At 39.1% G+C, this 17,308-nt stretch overlaps 1 protein-coding gene across 1 annotated transcript in view; it reads right to left on the reverse strand.

The window, feature by feature from the left end:
• The window catches only part of CFTR (CF transmembrane conductance regulator), an 87,701-nt gene that overhangs the window by 12,614 nt on the left and 57,779 nt on the right, over positions 1 to 17,308 (reverse strand). Inside the window, exons 19-23 of the mRNA XM_059472683.1 lie at positions 16,017 to 16,167; positions 14,664 to 14,891; positions 12,525 to 12,625; positions 3,639 to 3,881; positions 677 to 832 (exon numbers count right to left, since the gene is read on the reverse strand). Coding sequence (XP_059328666.1) covers positions 677 to 832; positions 3,639 to 3,881; positions 12,525 to 12,625; positions 14,664 to 14,891; positions 16,017 to 16,167 — 879 coding nt within the window. The remainder of the gene's footprint in view (positions 1 to 676; positions 833 to 3,638; positions 3,882 to 12,524; positions 12,626 to 14,663; positions 14,892 to 16,016; positions 16,168 to 17,308) is intronic.

A 17,308-nucleotide genomic window follows, 5' to 3' on the forward strand; every position in this document is an offset into this window, starting at 1 on the left:
GCCATCAAGTGTTACTTGAATTAGTCTGCCACAGTCACAGGATTTCCAAAGGAATGAATACTGTTATGGAGGACATTGTGCATGTCTGGAAACTGAAGAACTATCTGATGTATAACTGTCAAAGAAGAGATGGTCAATATGTGTGACTCACATATCAGTGTTACTCCACAGATGTAACTGATACAAGATGCTGTGCAGTGGCAGGAACATTGGCAAGAGACTCAGAAGCCCTAGGTTTATATGTTTGCTACCAGTCTGCCAGGGAAAGCACACAATGTGCAGTGTCCACATGTTAACCATAATATGTGATGTAGAGCTTCAGAAAACAGTAGCTGAGAACACTGATTGTATTTTTTTTCTTGAGGTGGCACTATCTTATCCTGAATCAAAATGCAAACTGTCTCAGAGAGGCAGGGATTAGCAGGTTGGAAATACTTCTGTTTGAGCCTGCTGTACCTTCCCATTTCTAGAAGAGTTCTTGTGGGAGAGGCAGAGAAACCCTAAAAATTCAAAGTTTGCATCCTTCCACCTGTCCATGCCACTCCCCTTTTCACAAAATCCATGGTTTGTTTTTTTTCTCAGCATACAATAACAAACATCTTAAAAGCATACATGTACATACAGATATAGAACCAATGAAAATAAAGGCACAAAAAATATTCAATAATCTTATTACCTGAGGAATCACTCCAAATGCTTTTCTCCACTGCTGCACGCTGACTGTGTTCCAGGAGACTCCATCAATCTGGATATCCCCTTCTGTATTCAGCAGTCTTAAAAATGCAAAAAGTAAAGTGCTTTTTCCTGAACCTGTTCTTCCTAAAAGGCCCACCTGCAATGCAAATCATACAAGCAAACATTTAATACTCTTCACATCACAGACTAAGGCAAAAGCCTTAGAGGTCTCAGAAGTGAAGAACAGTCCAGATGGATCTCAACAGGATAGCAAACATCATTTATGTGGGAATGATAAAAGCCTACAGCAAGGGCAGAATCAAACACTGGGGTGACTATTCTTTCTTTTTTTAGAATTAACTAGATGAAAAATATTTTAGCCTACCCTTAGCTGAAGGACAGAAATTTGCTTGTCTATTATCTTGCATTGATCAGCCCAGCTCTTTGTGCCTTTTCCCTTCACTTTGCCATGAAGCCCTCATCAGCAAAATCATATCCAGAAACCGAAAAATAAGTAGGGAGTTCATTTGGATCACCCTTGTAAGTTACTTCTCATATGATTGAAAATAAAGGGCCTAACTCTGATTAGTGGGATAGCTTGGGGCAGAGGCAGTGGTTACAGCAGACATCATCCCATTGGACACCTCTAAGCATCTGCGCAAGTCCTCTACCTGCCCAGTTGATGCTGATTTTTCTTATCTCTAAGGTGTGAAGAAACACAGTAATATAGGTTTTGAGGTTTTTTAAAAGTTGTGCTTCCCTTGTAGGGGAGACAACCTATTGCCAGAAAAAGAAAATATCTACAGTAACCACCAACAAACTCCGAGATGCTGCTTTCCCAACATCTGGGTTTACACAGCTAACATTGTCCTGTCTGAGTGTGGGCTGCTTTTTTAGTGTGACCATACTGAAGAGTGGCTGAAGTCTTGTAGTGAATGGGGCTACCTCTGCTGGTGACTGCCATCAGCCCTACTCCTGAGGGCTCAATCCTAGGGACAGTTCTCTTCCATGTATTCAGCAATGATCTGGATGCAGTAGTCAAATGCACCATGAGCAAAGCTGCTGATGACACCAAACTGGGAAATGCTGTTGACTCTCTTGAGGACTCGAGGCCTTGCAGAGAAATCTGATCGTTCGGAACACTGAGCAGTATTTAATTGCAATTGAACAATCCAAATGTCAGATTCTGCACCTGGGATGGAGCAATGCCAGGCACAAGTATAAACTGGGAGAGGAGTGGCTGCAGAGCAGCCCTGCAGAGAGGGATCTGAGGGGGGGGATCAATGAGAGTCAGTTCTGTGTGCCCAGGCAGCCAAGAGGGCAAAGCCCATCCTGGGCTGATCAAACACAGCATCAGCACCAGCTGGGCAAAAGGTGCAATTATCCCACACTATTCAGCTTTGGAGCAGCCTCACTGCAGGTGCTGTGTGCAGTGCTGGGCTCTGCAGTTTAAGAAGGATGTGGAGGTGAATGAGTCCAGAGGAGGGCAACAAAGCTGGTGAAAGGGCTGAAAGGAATGTCCTGTGATGAGTGAACAGGAAGATGGGCTTGTCTAGTTTGGAGAGGAGGCTGAGGGGCAACTGATCGCTTATCCCTGGGATCCAGTGAGAGAACATGTGGAAAGAATTTAAAGCTGCACTGGGGAGGGTCAGACTGGACATTAGGAAGCATTTCTTTACTAACATGGTGGTCAAACACTGGAACAGGCTTCCTAGAGAGGTGATTGATGCCCCAAGCCTGTAAGTCTTAAAGGCCCTTGATAATACGCTTTAACTTCTGGACAGCTATTAAGTGGTAAGGTAGTGGGACTAGATGAGTGCTCCATTCCATTCCATCCCTCAGCAGAGGAGAACTCCTCTTTCCTTCTTGGTGCACTACCTATGCAGTAGAGTCAAATTCTTTCCAGTTTAAGGAGCATCTGAGTCCAGGGTTGATCACAAAACTTGAATCACAGCCCTCGAGAAAAGAATTTTTGTTTTTACTGCTCTCTCCCCCTCTCTGTACAGTACAAAAGTGTCTTTTATTTTCCTTACTCTACTGCTTCAAGGGATCTTCCAGGAAGAAAATCTACCAGAAAATCTTCCAGGAGTCACAGGTATCTCTCTTTCAAATGCAGAGTGCCTTCAGGATGGTGCTACAGGAAGTTGGAACTCTGGGTTCAAAATTTTTGTGCCCTCAAACTTAGTAGATGAAACATTCAGTTTGTGTAAACCCAGACAAAGCTAAAAAAACTGGCAAAGACTGGTGCTATCCAAATTAGGAGTGAATATGTGCCTCATGTCAAGGCCAGGGAGCTGTCACTGAACCTGTTTTCTCATTTACGTGGGACAGTTAAAATCTCCTCTTTCTCTGTTTGCCTTCAGCTCAGGAAATCACAAACCTTTCTTTCCATTCCACTAAGGATAGGCTTTTAGCATGAACTTGAAGCCAAGTGTTAAACTTCTACCTAAATGCTGTCCTGAAGCTAAAGCCCTTTCTTAAACACAGCCCCAAACACACGTGAGGATTAGAGAGGTTGATAGTCCTGTAAGGATAGAGCTGTTTATGTTGCACAATAATTGAGGGTGGCACAGAGCCCTCATGGCATGGGTGAGACGGCACCTCCACCCTCCAGCGGCCGCAGCCAGCGGTGCGTTACCCTTGGCACGGCACCCTGTATTCTTCTGTGCCCTGCCCCGTCGGGTCAGCCTGTCCCCAGCACCTGCATTCACCAGCAAGCTCCCCTCTCCACAGCAGCAGGATTTCAGGCACAGGAATACAGCTTGGGAAAATGTTGCACATGTATTTTATCCTAAGTCATTTCTGTTCTTCAGTTAGTTTAGAAGATATTTTATTTTGCAACAATTTCATTTAGAAAATGTTACGGGACTCAAAATCCTTTTTAGTCATCAAATAGGTTTATGACAATTTTATACTTAAGCTTAATAGAAGTCAGAAGAAACCACAATAAAACAGTGTCTTACCCTCTGCCCTGAACTTATTGAAAAAGAAATATTTTCTAGTACAGCAGGTCCACCTTCACCGTATTTGGCTGTAAGGTCTTTCACAGTCATTTGGCCCCCAGACGGCCAGTTCTTCTCTTCCTTCACATGCCTGTTTTCAATTAAAAGGGCATCTGAAAACTGATTATTCTTCTGTGGCTTAATGCTTTCTGTCTCTTCTGTTGGCATGTCAATGAATTTAAATATTCGTCCGACAGACCGCATCTGCAAATCAAAACAAACGGTATTTTAATTGTAATTCATACTAAACTATCAAAACAAATGAAATTAAATTGCTCCTAATTCCTAGCCAGAACAGTGAATCTTTTTTTCTGTGTAAGCTACTATTATGAGTAACCCAAAATTTTATTGTACCATGATGTAATCTTCAAAGATAGGCTGCTTCTCATCTAGAGCTCTAGATTCCATTGCACTTGTACAACTGACTTTGGTCTAATATGTGATTCCTCTTGCTTCCTTTTTAAATGGACATAGTAGCTCTCTCTACCTTAAAAATTGTATTTTGAAAAGTGAGGACTTGTATCTAAGAAAACAAAGTATAATAATGAAAACAACATGGGTCACTTAAACTCTTTCCTACAGGAAGGTTTGGGGTTGCCCAAAACCTGAAGTTCTTTGAATCATGACTGATCTCCAAAGATCGGTAGACTGCAAAGCAGCAGCATTAAATAAAAAAGGAATGATCATTAAACAGTAACATTTGAATACTTATGAGTAATTATAGTCTAAACAAATTCTAGGAAGTTCCATGATAATGAATTTTTTATCAGTAATTATATATATTAGGTGAAATAATAAAGTCTTGTAGTTCATGAACTTTAGACTGAAGTTGCTAGTAGCAGTCTTGAAGCATTTTCAAAGGAACATGGCACTAGAAAAAATCCTCTTGATCTTTTTATTAAATGGGTCAAGGGTCAATGAGCAATCAATCTCCTTTACAACTGCCCTGCTCAGGTGGTCAGAAAACATATTTTTTACTTTATGGACAAGTTTGCTGTTATAACTTTTTTAATTTTAAAATCTAAAGAGCTCCTTTTGTTAGCTGCTTTCCCCATTTGTTTATGGAGGGACACCTTAGATCCTATCACCCTTTGTTCTCCAGGACTAAAGAAAATCTGGATTTAAGCTTCTTAATATATGTTCTCCAAACTCCCCAGTTCAAATAAAGCTTTCCTGTCTTACCAGAATGCACACAGCATTTTGTGTTTTACAAACAAGCACAGGTGTTTTACCAGGACATTATACAAATGCATTGTTGCTTCCCTATCTATACTAAGAATATTTGCATTAACACATGCTAGGATCATACACTATTTTCTTCACAGTCACATCTTACAGTCAACCTTTGAGTGAGGGGTGGTCAGCCAAGCTTTCCTCCATTTTAGCCATTTCTAAACAAGATCCTCACTTATAGCTGAGGTTATTCTTAGCAGTCCCTAAATCCAAGCCTTTGCACTTTTGTTACTGAAATCTATTTAATATCTGCCATTTGAGGTCACCTAATATATTTAAAGTCCCAGGATCCTTTGTACCAACACTGCCTTTCAGCTTTGTGTCATTGGTGGATTTCTTCAACACTCTTTTACTTTGTTGAGAGCATTTAAAAAAGATTAAAATGAGCTCAGTCAACAATCTAATCTTTGTTGAGTAGCCTCCCTACAGGTTAATACTCACAGCTTAATGACATTTCCTTTCTGACCAACTCATTAACTAGTTTACAGTTCTTGTAATAATCCTGATATCCTTCATTTATATAATTCCTGAAAGAGAGCCATAATCAATGCTGTCCTCAAGGCAAATGAGATCTATTACATTACTTCTGTCTGGAAAATAAATCAGCACTCACAGTTATGAGGGTAGTGCGATGCAACCCTAATGTCAGCAAACCTAAGAAATTCTAATCTATAAGTATCACATTTTCAACTAATTCTTAAAAATAGTTTCTAAAGACTGTTGCTATCACTCTAACAAACTGATGGTGGTATCAATGACTTCTCATTTCTCCTTCTGAACAAAAAATTGAGTTGTTATTTTATCACATGCCACCACCACTGCATGCTTGTTTATTTATTTGAGGTGACTATTATAAGATTTCCAGCTTCTCGGCCAGTTCTTCCTCAACACTTGGATGTGAGGTCTGCTCTACCTGGTATGGATGGCATTGTTCCAGTCTGGTTGCACAACGTTTCAGGGAAACAACCAGCTGCAGAACCAAATCTCCCCTAGCTGAAGATTCTGATTTTAGATGGACTGACTCACAGGTGGTGTGTGTCCCTCCACAAAGAGTACAGTTTAGGGAAACCAGGATTCTAGATGGTTTGCATGTAATTTCTACCTCAGATATAATAAATCCTATTTCTACTTCCTGTTCCACTTTTAAGTCCACAGATTAAACACTGCCTTTTTAGTGAAAATTAAGATCAAGCATTCAGCCAGCTTTTGAGCCATTTGCAAGCCTAACTCTGATTTTGTCAAGTTTCTCTTCTCTATCTGCTTCTTGGCCTCTAATACACAGCTTGTTTGGGTTAGCATTAAAGTCCATTCTTTAGAGGCTGTAATTCCTAACATACTGTCAGAGAATGTTGTTCATGCTGGCAGTCCTTGAGTCTTCAAAATGTCCTATTTCTTTCCTGTTCAGGAAAAAAGTTTCAGATCCTTACTTGAAGAAGATGTGACTTCCCTTTACATTCAGTTACCTAAGTGCCCCAGTCCAACTAATGAATTAATTAGATTCCTTGTTTAACAAAAGATTTCTCCTGTAAACAACATTTGTTCTCTAATCTGTATTCTCAGAAATAGATTTCTGTTTAGTGGTATCATGTAAAACCCTTTGTACATCTTTGTTTTACTGCTTTTATATTCTTTCTGAAAAGTGCTTCTCCTTGACGTATAAGTTACAATTCCTTTTTGCTCTTCAATCCCAATTGAAGTGTTGTTAGGCAGATTTTCTATGTGGGGGCAAATGCAAGGGAATACTTGGATCATAGTTTATATCTCAGCATCTTGAAAAACAGTTGTGACAGAAGTTCTAAAAAGCATGCTAACACACAAGCCTATCAATTCTTATTTCCATCTCAACCCCTGTGCAAGATGGAAAAGCATGGTCATCATCATGTTCATGTTTATATATATATGCCAGCTCTTTTTGGTGATACAAACAGGAAGAATCAGGCTGACAATTTTCAATCAGGCTTGAATCAGGCTGACAATTTTCTCCCTGTCTGACTGAAAAGAGTAAATCCCACAATGACCATGCAGTTATTTTAATTGGTGTTTGATGGTACCTTTGTCTGCAGAAATCTTAGCTTTATAGAAATACAGTCATATAGTCAAATGCAGTCATTAGAAATGCAGGTCTTTCTTGGCTTCATCAAGAGCTGTGAATATTTTTATGGGCAGAGATTCCCCATAACTGCCCAAGGGGCCATACCACTACACACTGTCTAATGTCTGCTGGGAAGCCAGCTAGGTGAAAAGCCATTCTCTACAAAAGAAATTTTCATCCCAATGTCCTAGCTCTGACAGACTTATCAGTTATGTATTTTAGACAGTTTAACAATTTTAAATCAATTCTGAATTCCTTGTTCTATAGCTTGAACTGTGATTTAAATCTGGGCAGAATGTAGCATGTCAGGAACATTTGACAAAAATATCCATTCTTCCTTTCACAGGTAGAAATGTTCTGTCATTCATAATGACAGGTATAGGATAGGAGACAGCAAGCTTCTTATCCATTATTCCCATCAGTACTGTGCCAGCTATCTTCATGTTCTTTAACTAGTACTTTTGAATAAAGGGGTATATTTACTATTTTCATCCCTAAGCATAGTACACTATTTTTAGCCTTGCCTAATTGTATTTTACTGAGATTTTAATAGCACTGCAAATTCTTTTATTTATTTCCTCATTAATATAACTTAAACTCTTCTTAACTTTGAAGGAGAATTCATAATTATATAGTTCATATTTCCAGAAGGTGGAAGCAATTATTTTACAAGTAAGCTAATAGAATTAATTTAATCAGGCTCTGTGTTATCTTGCACTAAAAAGAGAGCAGTCACCCTTTTCAGACCAGACACACATGGTATTCAATGGCTCAGTTGCCAGACATCACCTCCTCACAAACAATGCTTGGAAGGTGCACTGTGCAACTGGGGGATCTGTGAGAGATTGGTCCAAATGGTTCATGTTGGAAAAAAATCTTGTGCATTAAGTCACTGCCAAAACTGCTTCTGTAGGCAGAACATATGGTTTTACTGAGGTTCCACATCATCTGCTATTACATATTGGGTGCACTTATAGGATGTGTGCTTCTCTTCTGAACTGCAAAAGTGAAATACCTAGCTCATTTAAAACTTTTACTGATTTTTTTTTTTCTCTTTTTCACACTGCTGTGCAGGAAGGCAGAAAAAAGAATGTTCTAAAGGATTTTTTTTCATTATGTTGCTTTCCAGAAGACCAACACCTCACTTTGAGGACTACCATTCTGACGCAGATTTTATTCTACTTAAACTTGTGTTTAAGTGTTCTCAGATCTTCTGCCTACAGTAGTATAAACCATATTAAGATCATGTCATAGATTAAAAAAAAGTCAATAAAAATAATCTGTAAGAGCACCATTCTTTTTCACAGCTGTACTTTTAAATTTGGTCCTTTTCTTTACTCTGTATTACTTTAATTCTTCAGCATCCCTGATGTAGAGGGTGAGGCACAGTGACGTTTAGAAAGTTTTAATGTCTCCTTGGGAGATTCTTTTTGTATCTCCTTATATAAGTAATCTTGGCAACAGTAAAAGCATGACATTTTCTCTTTCCCTAATAAAAGGAACTTTCCTTCACAGTTGAAGCACTGCTGCTGCAGGATATACATCAGTGAAAGAAGAGGTTAGAAAGCATTAAAATAGCCCACTGGGACTAGCTAATGCTTATCTATGAAAGCAGCACTTACCGAAGAAAAAAATATTTTCTATTTCCTTATGAAGGAAAAAAAATTCAAAACACTACAAGACTGCCTAGAAGGATAGGAAGAAAAGGACTGTAAACAAACTAAAGGGATATTAGCAGAAATTAAAAAAGTGAAACAATAAATCTAGCCTAATTTGTAGCATTAAATGAAGCAACGGATAGCTGTCAGAGTGACTATGTATGTTTGGAGGGGAGGAAGGGGGGTATGCAGTGTTTATTTTTAAATAAAGGCAGAGCAGGCAAGGTATCAGGGCTGTAGAGAACGAAATGCCAAAACCATTAAACCATTATGGAGTATTAGGAGACAATAGGGATTTTTAATTTGAAGCCAAACATGTACAACAAAAATTGCTTCAAAGACAGTGTCTGTGTATGTAGAAATAAAAACCAACCAAGGAACTCAGATTTCTTCAATCTGTGTGCCAGTGTCATGGAAAGCTCAAGATGGAGATTGTGTGGAATAAATTCAAATTTGCCACCTACCCATCTGTTTGGCCGGCTACTCCTTTGGCTGTCAACCACTTGCAGAAAACCCCAGCTTATATGACAGCCAAAGACTGCTACCTACAAATGTGCTATTCACTCAGGCATGCTTGTCTGCAGGCTTGTAAACACAGACATCATAGCTGCTCAAGGAAGGGCAAGAGTGATGTCAACTAGAGTGGTGTGTGCATATCTGTAACTGGAGACATCTGGCGATGTGTCAGTTCTAGTCAATCTGGTCCTGAGAGGAGCTTCAAACTACCTCTAGAGAGAAAAATGGAGTATAACTAAGTAAGCTACTAGGGCAACCCTCTGCAGAACATCTTTAGCCAAATAATTGTAAAATACTTTGATGAGGGAAGTGCTAAATGCAGAAACTACAGAGTTAGAAATAATACATCTGTATCACCCTGTGAGCAGTTTTATTATCTTGACACCATTAAGCTATTTATATCTGCTTATGCACAGCAACAGCTTTTGAATGTCAAAAAAACCATCCTGCCAGCAATATCTATTAGTTTCTCCTCTGGCATACCTAAAAGTTCATGTCATGAGGGTGAGCAGTTATCCACTGGCAAACGACGTCCAGAGGATCCACTCTACAACCTGATGGATCTTAGAAGGCTATCAGTAATACAATGTAACACATAGAAAAACCAGTGCTCCAGCACAGTCCTTTGTCTCAATCAGAGCAAAGTACTCAGAAGTGTCTAGTGCAACCTGGGACTCCCTTTCCAAGGAAAGGGAGTCACTTTCTTATTGCTGCTAATAGGTGACATTTTAACACAACTGTACTTCTAAAAAGGAAAAGTTCTAGAAGTTCTTCTTTATTGAATTACTATTGTGTCCAGCACCCTCTGGGGAAGTTCTTCTTTATTGAAACACTATTGTGACCAGCACCCCTTGCATACTACAGTAGGACTTCCTGTTGCTCCTGTGAAACACCTTCAGTTTGTATTAAGCCATGCAATACACACACATTATTTGTATACAGATTTTTATACTTGAAGTGATCCCATTCTGCCTTACAGGGGATGGAATCTACAGATGAGAGCCAAGTGAATTAACATGGTTGTTGCTGTTGTGGTTGTTTTGGGGGGGCTGACCTACTAGAGAGCCGCATAGCAGAGAAGGACCTTGGAGTCATGGTGGATGACAATTTGTGAGCTGGCAGTGTGCCCTTGAGGCCAAGAGCGCCAGTGGTAACCTGGGGTGCATCGGGAGCAGTATGGGCAGCAGGTGGTCCTGCCCCTCTGCTCGGCCCTAGTGAGGCACATCTGGAGCGCTGGGCTGGATTCTGGGCTCCTCAGCACAGGAGAGACAAAGAGCAGCTGGAGAGGGCCCAGTGAGGGCCACAAAGATCATCTGGGGTCTGGAGCATCTCTTTTATGAGGAGAGACTGCAGCAGCTGGGCCTGTTTAGTCTAGAGACCGCTGAGAGGGGATCACATTAATGCATAAATATCTCAAAGGCGGCTGTCAGCTGGCTCCTGTCAGACTCTTCTCAGTGGTGCCCAGTGACAGAATGACGAGCAACAGCTATAAACTAAAACACAAAACGTTTCACCTCAATGTAAGGAAGAACTTTCTCACTTTGAGGATGACAGAGCACTGGAACAGCATGGAGACCCTGGGGGAGGAGGCATTCCCTGGTCTAGGGAGACACAAGAAGCTTCCCTCAAAAAGCTTCTTTCCTTCCCGGCTCCTTCCCCTGTTCCTATGCCTGTTTCTATGTTCCTGAGCCACACTTTCCCTATTCCGTGATTGGCCCTCATCTTTGTACTGCCCTGAGACCAGATCAGCCCCCAGGCCCCTGTAGAGAGACAAAGTTAGATTCTCTGGGTATGGGTGCTGGGACTTGAACATCTCACCACATGGCTGAATAAAACTTCTGTGGATGTTGTGCAAAGGTCCTTTTTGCTTCTTTACCCTGGACTATGCTAGCAACAATTCTGACTGCAACAGAGCAGGCTGCCCAGAGAGGTTGTAGAGTCTCTCTGGAGACATTCAAAGCCCACCTGTGGACAGTTCCTGTGTCACCTGCTCTAGGTGACCCTGCCTTGTCAGGAGAGTTGGACAAGAGGATCTCCAGAGGTCCCTCCCAACCCTAAAAATTCTGTGATTTACCAACATTGCATATTATTTCACTTTTAGTCATGTAACTACTATTCAGCATGTCTTGCAGTTACAGCAATGAAGCCCTCTCACAAAGTGCTTGCCCTTCATAACAAAGCAAAGAAGGAGCTAGCATAAAATGTTTGGTGGGTGGGAATCACTACTGAATGGCCATCAGCTTTCTCAACTATCAGCAGTCACATGTGCAAACAAGATCTTAGATGCTGTAAGTGGTTAATTCCTTGTTCTGAGGCTCTTAATGATTTCCCTCAGGGTGAATCTAGTTGAATAATTATTAAAAAAAAAATAGCATTAGACTTGCGAATATTGCTTCACTGTCACCATCTGCCCCAATTACGTATTTTTAATATGGCAATTAATTTCAATTAATCAGGATTTAAGGGACTTTGAAATCTGCTGTAAAATTCTGTTTTCCAATACTGAAATGGTTGGGCTTGAGAAGCTGATTTAGGGTTTAGAGTGGGTAAAACAGGATGTGGGAGACCTTTTTTCTCAGAATTTTTTTTTTGCTTGTAAGACTACAGTACTTTGTTACACAAATTCTGTCTAAAATAAATCCTAGCATGAATGAAGTGGAAAGAGATCAGAAACTATTATTTAAAATAAAAGCTAAAACTTTCATACATTTGAACTAATGTATGACAAAACGTGTAAGAACAAACATACTCTTCTATGAGCTTCTTGTCTGCTTCATATGTCTCAATAAATAGGGGATGAGAAGCTAACCTTGTGAAATGCTCTCTTTTAGAGCCAGTCCTACCTATGAAAACTACGCATGACTGCAAAGTCTTATGTCAGAGGGCATTTTGCATAAAACCAGAAAAAGAATGCCAGGGAAGTCAAGGACAGATTTTAAAACCACTATTGATAACAGGTGAAAGAATCTCAAAAACATCCTTTGTAATCTGCTATGCAAAGCTGTTAAGTAGACCAAGGAAGATGTATTTTATATTATAAATACAGGAAATATAACAAAACAGCCCCAAGCCTTTTTGAGGTTCTCCTATCACTGCTGCATCTGCAATCTGAATCCTCAAGTGCAAGTATTTGCTGTTGCCTATTCCAGGCCAGAAAAACTTCTGATCGTGAAAAAACTTTGTTTCTGCCATCCCAAAGCCAGTAGTTTGCTATCAAAGATAGGAGAGAAACTTTTCTGACATATCTGCATAATATTCAACTCTGAAGAGAATTTACTGCACAACCATAACCAACAAAATAAGGCAATTCCTCAAAAGACAGCACAGCACTGTGCATTTTTTGCTTACCAAACTATCAACATCTATGCTTGAGTTTACTGCCCACTGCAAGGTTCCCATGATGTTCATAGCTAAAGTAAGAATAATTCCAGCTGTACCTGGTCCTTCACCTGTGGAGAGAAAAACGCATTCAATTTTTCTGTGCAAATAAAAAGCCATTAGAAAACAGAAAATTAGCATGTATATCTTAAGATGCATATTCATACTCTTGCCTCTTTTACTTCATGGAGAAAACATGGATTTGTTAATCATAAAAAGGACTAAGAGCTTAATCATAGTTTAACACCTGGCTTTGGTGCTGAATTCACTATAAACCCCAATCTTGCTTGGCAGAAGAATCTTGGTAAGGTCCTGCAATCTTGATTTGACTTTCCTTTTTTCAACACACATGAATCTGTGAAATTAATCTTATCTAACCAAGACCCCACACACTGCTAGCAACTCTAAAATTCAAAACAGCTTACATTTTCCCTTCTTTCACAAATAGAGGATGAGGATGTTCTTCTTAGTGTTTCACAAAGATGCAGATGTAAATTTTATAGCTCCAATTGTTGGCTGTTTCAAGCATGGGATTTTCCAGGGATTTTCCTTTATGACTTCATCCAATACAATATAAGCATTTAATCTACCACACTGTTGATTTTTCACCTCACTATGTGTGAATGGAATTGAGAATTTAAGCCAAATGCCTTTCTATAATTTCTCCATTCCTTATATAGTTTTCTTCAATAAACCTCCTGTTTTCTTATAGATGTCTCATTACATAAGTAAATATAAAAGTAAGCAATAAAAGCAAAATATTCCTCATGAAAGCTGATAGATTAAGATAAGGAATTTAGTGTTGCTCCAAGGGCCTATTATTTATAACAGTAAAGGTTATAATGGTGCCAAGATGACAAATTTTAATATTTTTAAAAAGTGTTTTAACTCCTTTTCTCAAGTAAAACATACAGGACAATTAACGCAAGAAATTATTTTTCTAAAAACCCCAAACTACTAAGAACACAGAGTGAGAAATGAGAAGGACAACAGGGAGCATCGTTTCCCATGGATGGTAAGGGAACTAGAATTCTCCTTAGTAACAAAAGAACTGTAAGTGCCTGTTTTCATAGGGAAGTATTTGTGTGGTGTCTCCATTTGTAAGGAGAGCTAGAGCTCCTTCTACAAGAAGATAGCATTTCATAAACTGTACAATATTTGATAAATTGCAAGCTCTTATATAACTCCTTTTCAACACTGAAGTATGGCTGAAATAAATTTGAATATTGTTAGATTTAAAAACCTCCTCCATAAAATCATCAAACTTTTGTTCATCAGCAACCATAGTACTGAAACTGCATAAAGGTCCTGCACACAAAGTTCAGTGTAAAACTTGGAGAGGTAGAACCATGTCCAAACATAACAAAAGCAAAGTGAATTAAAAACTGAATTTGAAGTTATTTCTAGCTGAATTTTTCCACATAAATGAATTATTAACATTTTTTTGAGACATCATACTCCTAATTTTTTCTTGTTTGAGGCTGGCTACACCTGGCAAATCATGGACACCACTTCAAGTACTAGTAAGGTATAGTGTGATTCTCATCCATATACTGTGTTTACTAGGAGTCGCGAGTTGTTTTTCAGGGGATTTTGAATAAAATTTGCAAAACTTCACATAGGAAAATGGGCTGGGAATTAAAAAACTGGATGACGATTTCTCCTAACTTTATGGGCTTTAAAAGATTATTAACATTTTCATGTCTTAGCCATTTGCAAGTTAGAGGAACATTAACTTCTATTTACTAAAAATCTTTGAGCTATACAGGTGTGATCAACATCCATTGATGGAACAGTAATGTGGGTTCAAACTCACATTATGAGATTATTTTACAGCCATTACTATCAACAAAATAAAAGTTTTGTTCCTTCAGTTATTATTTTCAGATTAATCCCTTTAATGAGTCCTCTACAATATCAGACTGCAGGCAATAATGGTGTTATTTCTATTTTAATTAAATTGTGTTTACTACTCTGACATACTTGAATCAATGACTCCAGTGTATGCTAAATTCCACAACAGCTTATTTCTCTCAGAATTTTCTAAAGCTGAGCCATTAAAAAGAAACAGCAGAGTTCCATTTCAGTTTTCGGGTGAAGTTACCATACCTGTAGTTATGATAGAGATAAATGCCACAGCAACAAAAAAGACAACAAAAATGATTTCTATCCTCATCTGGAACCAGCGCAGTGTTGACAGGTAGAGGAACCAGTTTGCCGTGTGTAGGTTCAGAGCTTTGTGAAATAAGGTCTCAAAATACGGCTGCCGCCCAAAAGCTCGCAGTGTCCACAGCCCTTTTAAGCTTGTAACAAGATGGGTGAAAATTGGACTCCGAGCTGCAAAGTGTTTAAATCAGAATAACATCAACATGCATGAGGAAATGCCTTTGACATAATGCAAACACCCCACCATGCTCTACCTCACATCAGCGTAACCACTGCCAGTGTGCAATTTACATGTGCTGTCAGACTACATGACTGAAATAATCCTAACAAAGGATACACAGCAACAGTCCTTGCAAGAGTGGGTTGAAATTGCATTCAGTGTATTGACAGGAAAGGATCACAGTAACTCTTCATATTTAACACATAACTATTTGTCTCATATCTACTTGGAAATGCTCCTGGACTTCTGTAGGATGCCACAAGAGAAAGGCTGCTCCTCCCCAGCCAAAATTAATTCCTGCAGTTTTGATAACTCCAATATATGAAGCTTTCTTAGCATCGACAGAGTACTTTAATGCTCCAGATTCAACTGTACTGACATGGTAATTTTAAGCAAATCTCGCATTACATAAAAAGTGGTGAGCCAGTGCTGGATCCCTGTGAACATCAAAGAAATTTAAATTTAGATCTGAAGAACTCCAGAATTACACTTAAGTAAAAGGGAAGACGATCACCACTGTTGAGAATTTGGGACTGATTTGCCGAGGATCTGCCCGTTTGCTGGAAAGCCAGGCAACAGGGCATGGTCTGCAAATTCACACTTCCAAATGAGGGTTTCAATTTTATTTGGAACATTTTAATCTCTTAATGGGGCGAGAGGAAGGAAATTTAATCAAATAACTTACTGAGAAATCAGAGCTCTTTCTGATTAAGCTACATCCATTGAAATTTTTTCTTACAAAGAAACAAACTCAAAGGGTGCATACCAAGTCTGACCACCATTTTGCAAGTTAAATTTACTCTCAAGAAAACTGTATGTCATGTCAGGACTTTATTTGTTTTCAGCTGCAGTGGTGATAAAGCCCATCTTTTAAAAGGCCTTTTTTATTGCTCTTTGGCAGCAGAGCACTCAGTATTGACTGGATCAGTAACAGCCCTGGCTTTAAGAGATATGTATTCTGCTCCCAAAGACAATGTCATCTTGCAAGAGAAGATGCAAAAAAGAGGAGAAAGAGTAAATCACTTCTCAATTGATTTGTTGTGGATTTAAAAGTCTACCAACTTTGCTGCTCCTACCTTCAGATTCCAGTTGTTTCAGCTGCTGAGAAGTGTGGAGGAAGTATGCCCTTAACAGAATAAAGGCTGCTATCACAGGCACTGATGCCAGGAAGATGTAGGGTTCTAATATTGAGACTACTGTTATAGCGCCAATCACAATCAGTATTAACTGTAGAATGAAAGAAAAATACTATTGATAAAGTAAACTTGTCATTTTATAGACTAGAGATTGGTGATGAATCTCCTTCCTATGGCAACTACGTATAGTTTCAACAAACATAAAGTGCTAACCTAAGAAGATTTGCAGCTGAGAACAAACCTCCATGAAAAGGTAATGAATAACTTGGACCTGATCCATAACCTGTTGCAATAAGCTGCTAGTTTTTCTAATAGATGGAGAAAGTATTTTCTATAGCAGTCTGTATTGCAGGCTTCTAAAATATGAAGCCACACAAAAGCAATGGCACTCACTCTCCACTTAAAATATAAGAATGACACTTGCAATATCTGCAGCCACTAACCAAACCTACAGGGCTGTCCTTGTCTGGACTAGGTGTGCAAGACTGTCAGGAGCTGAGTGACAGCCTCCTGCAGGTTCTGGGCAAAGCAGTCTTGCTGAGGATCAGAAAAAGTGGGAAGTTGCACTTCTTTGGTCAAGGGACTGTAACTCATGCATGAAATTAACACTACTGCTTGTCCTGATCAGAAGACAGGAAATAAATTGTACAAGATTCTGTGGTATGACAAATTAGCAGTTTCAGGAGAAATAAAAAGGTGTTTAAAGGATGATAAATGGAACAAAATTGTTTCAGAGTTAATCTATTTTAACCTACTAGATACTACTACCATTTTAAGATCTCATTCTCAGTAGTTCCTGCCAGATTTAGCTAAATCTGGTCTTGATCTTGACTCTAGAAGAGTCTTAAGCACGTAGACTGCTTTTTTCTAGAGTCTAAATCTAATCAAGTATACCAGTGTACATAGAATAGCAAAGTTCTGCTTTGTATCAGGGTGTTACATCTAACACAAAACAATTACTTCAAGCTGCAATCTTACCAGCATAAACCAACTGCAAATGGACAATTTGGGGCAAAATTATGAACATTGCATTGAAACATCACTGCAAATGACCAGTCAACAAAGAAACAGATGGAAACAAAACTAATTTCACATTAGGAAGAAACCTGCAGTGGGTGCTTTTCCTACTACATCCACATAAATTCAAGGTAGAATTTAAATTCCCAGTATTCCAAGACAGAGGTCATTCATGAGCAGGTAAGCATGTTCTAAGTTTCCTATAACATTTTATT

The sequence above is a fragment of the Ammospiza nelsoni genome, chromosome 5 (genome assembly GCF_027579445.1).
Source record: "Ammospiza nelsoni isolate bAmmNel1 chromosome 5, bAmmNel1.pri, whole genome shotgun sequence".
Classification (NCBI taxonomy): Eukaryota; Metazoa; Chordata; class Aves; order Passeriformes; family Passerellidae; genus Ammospiza; species Ammospiza nelsoni.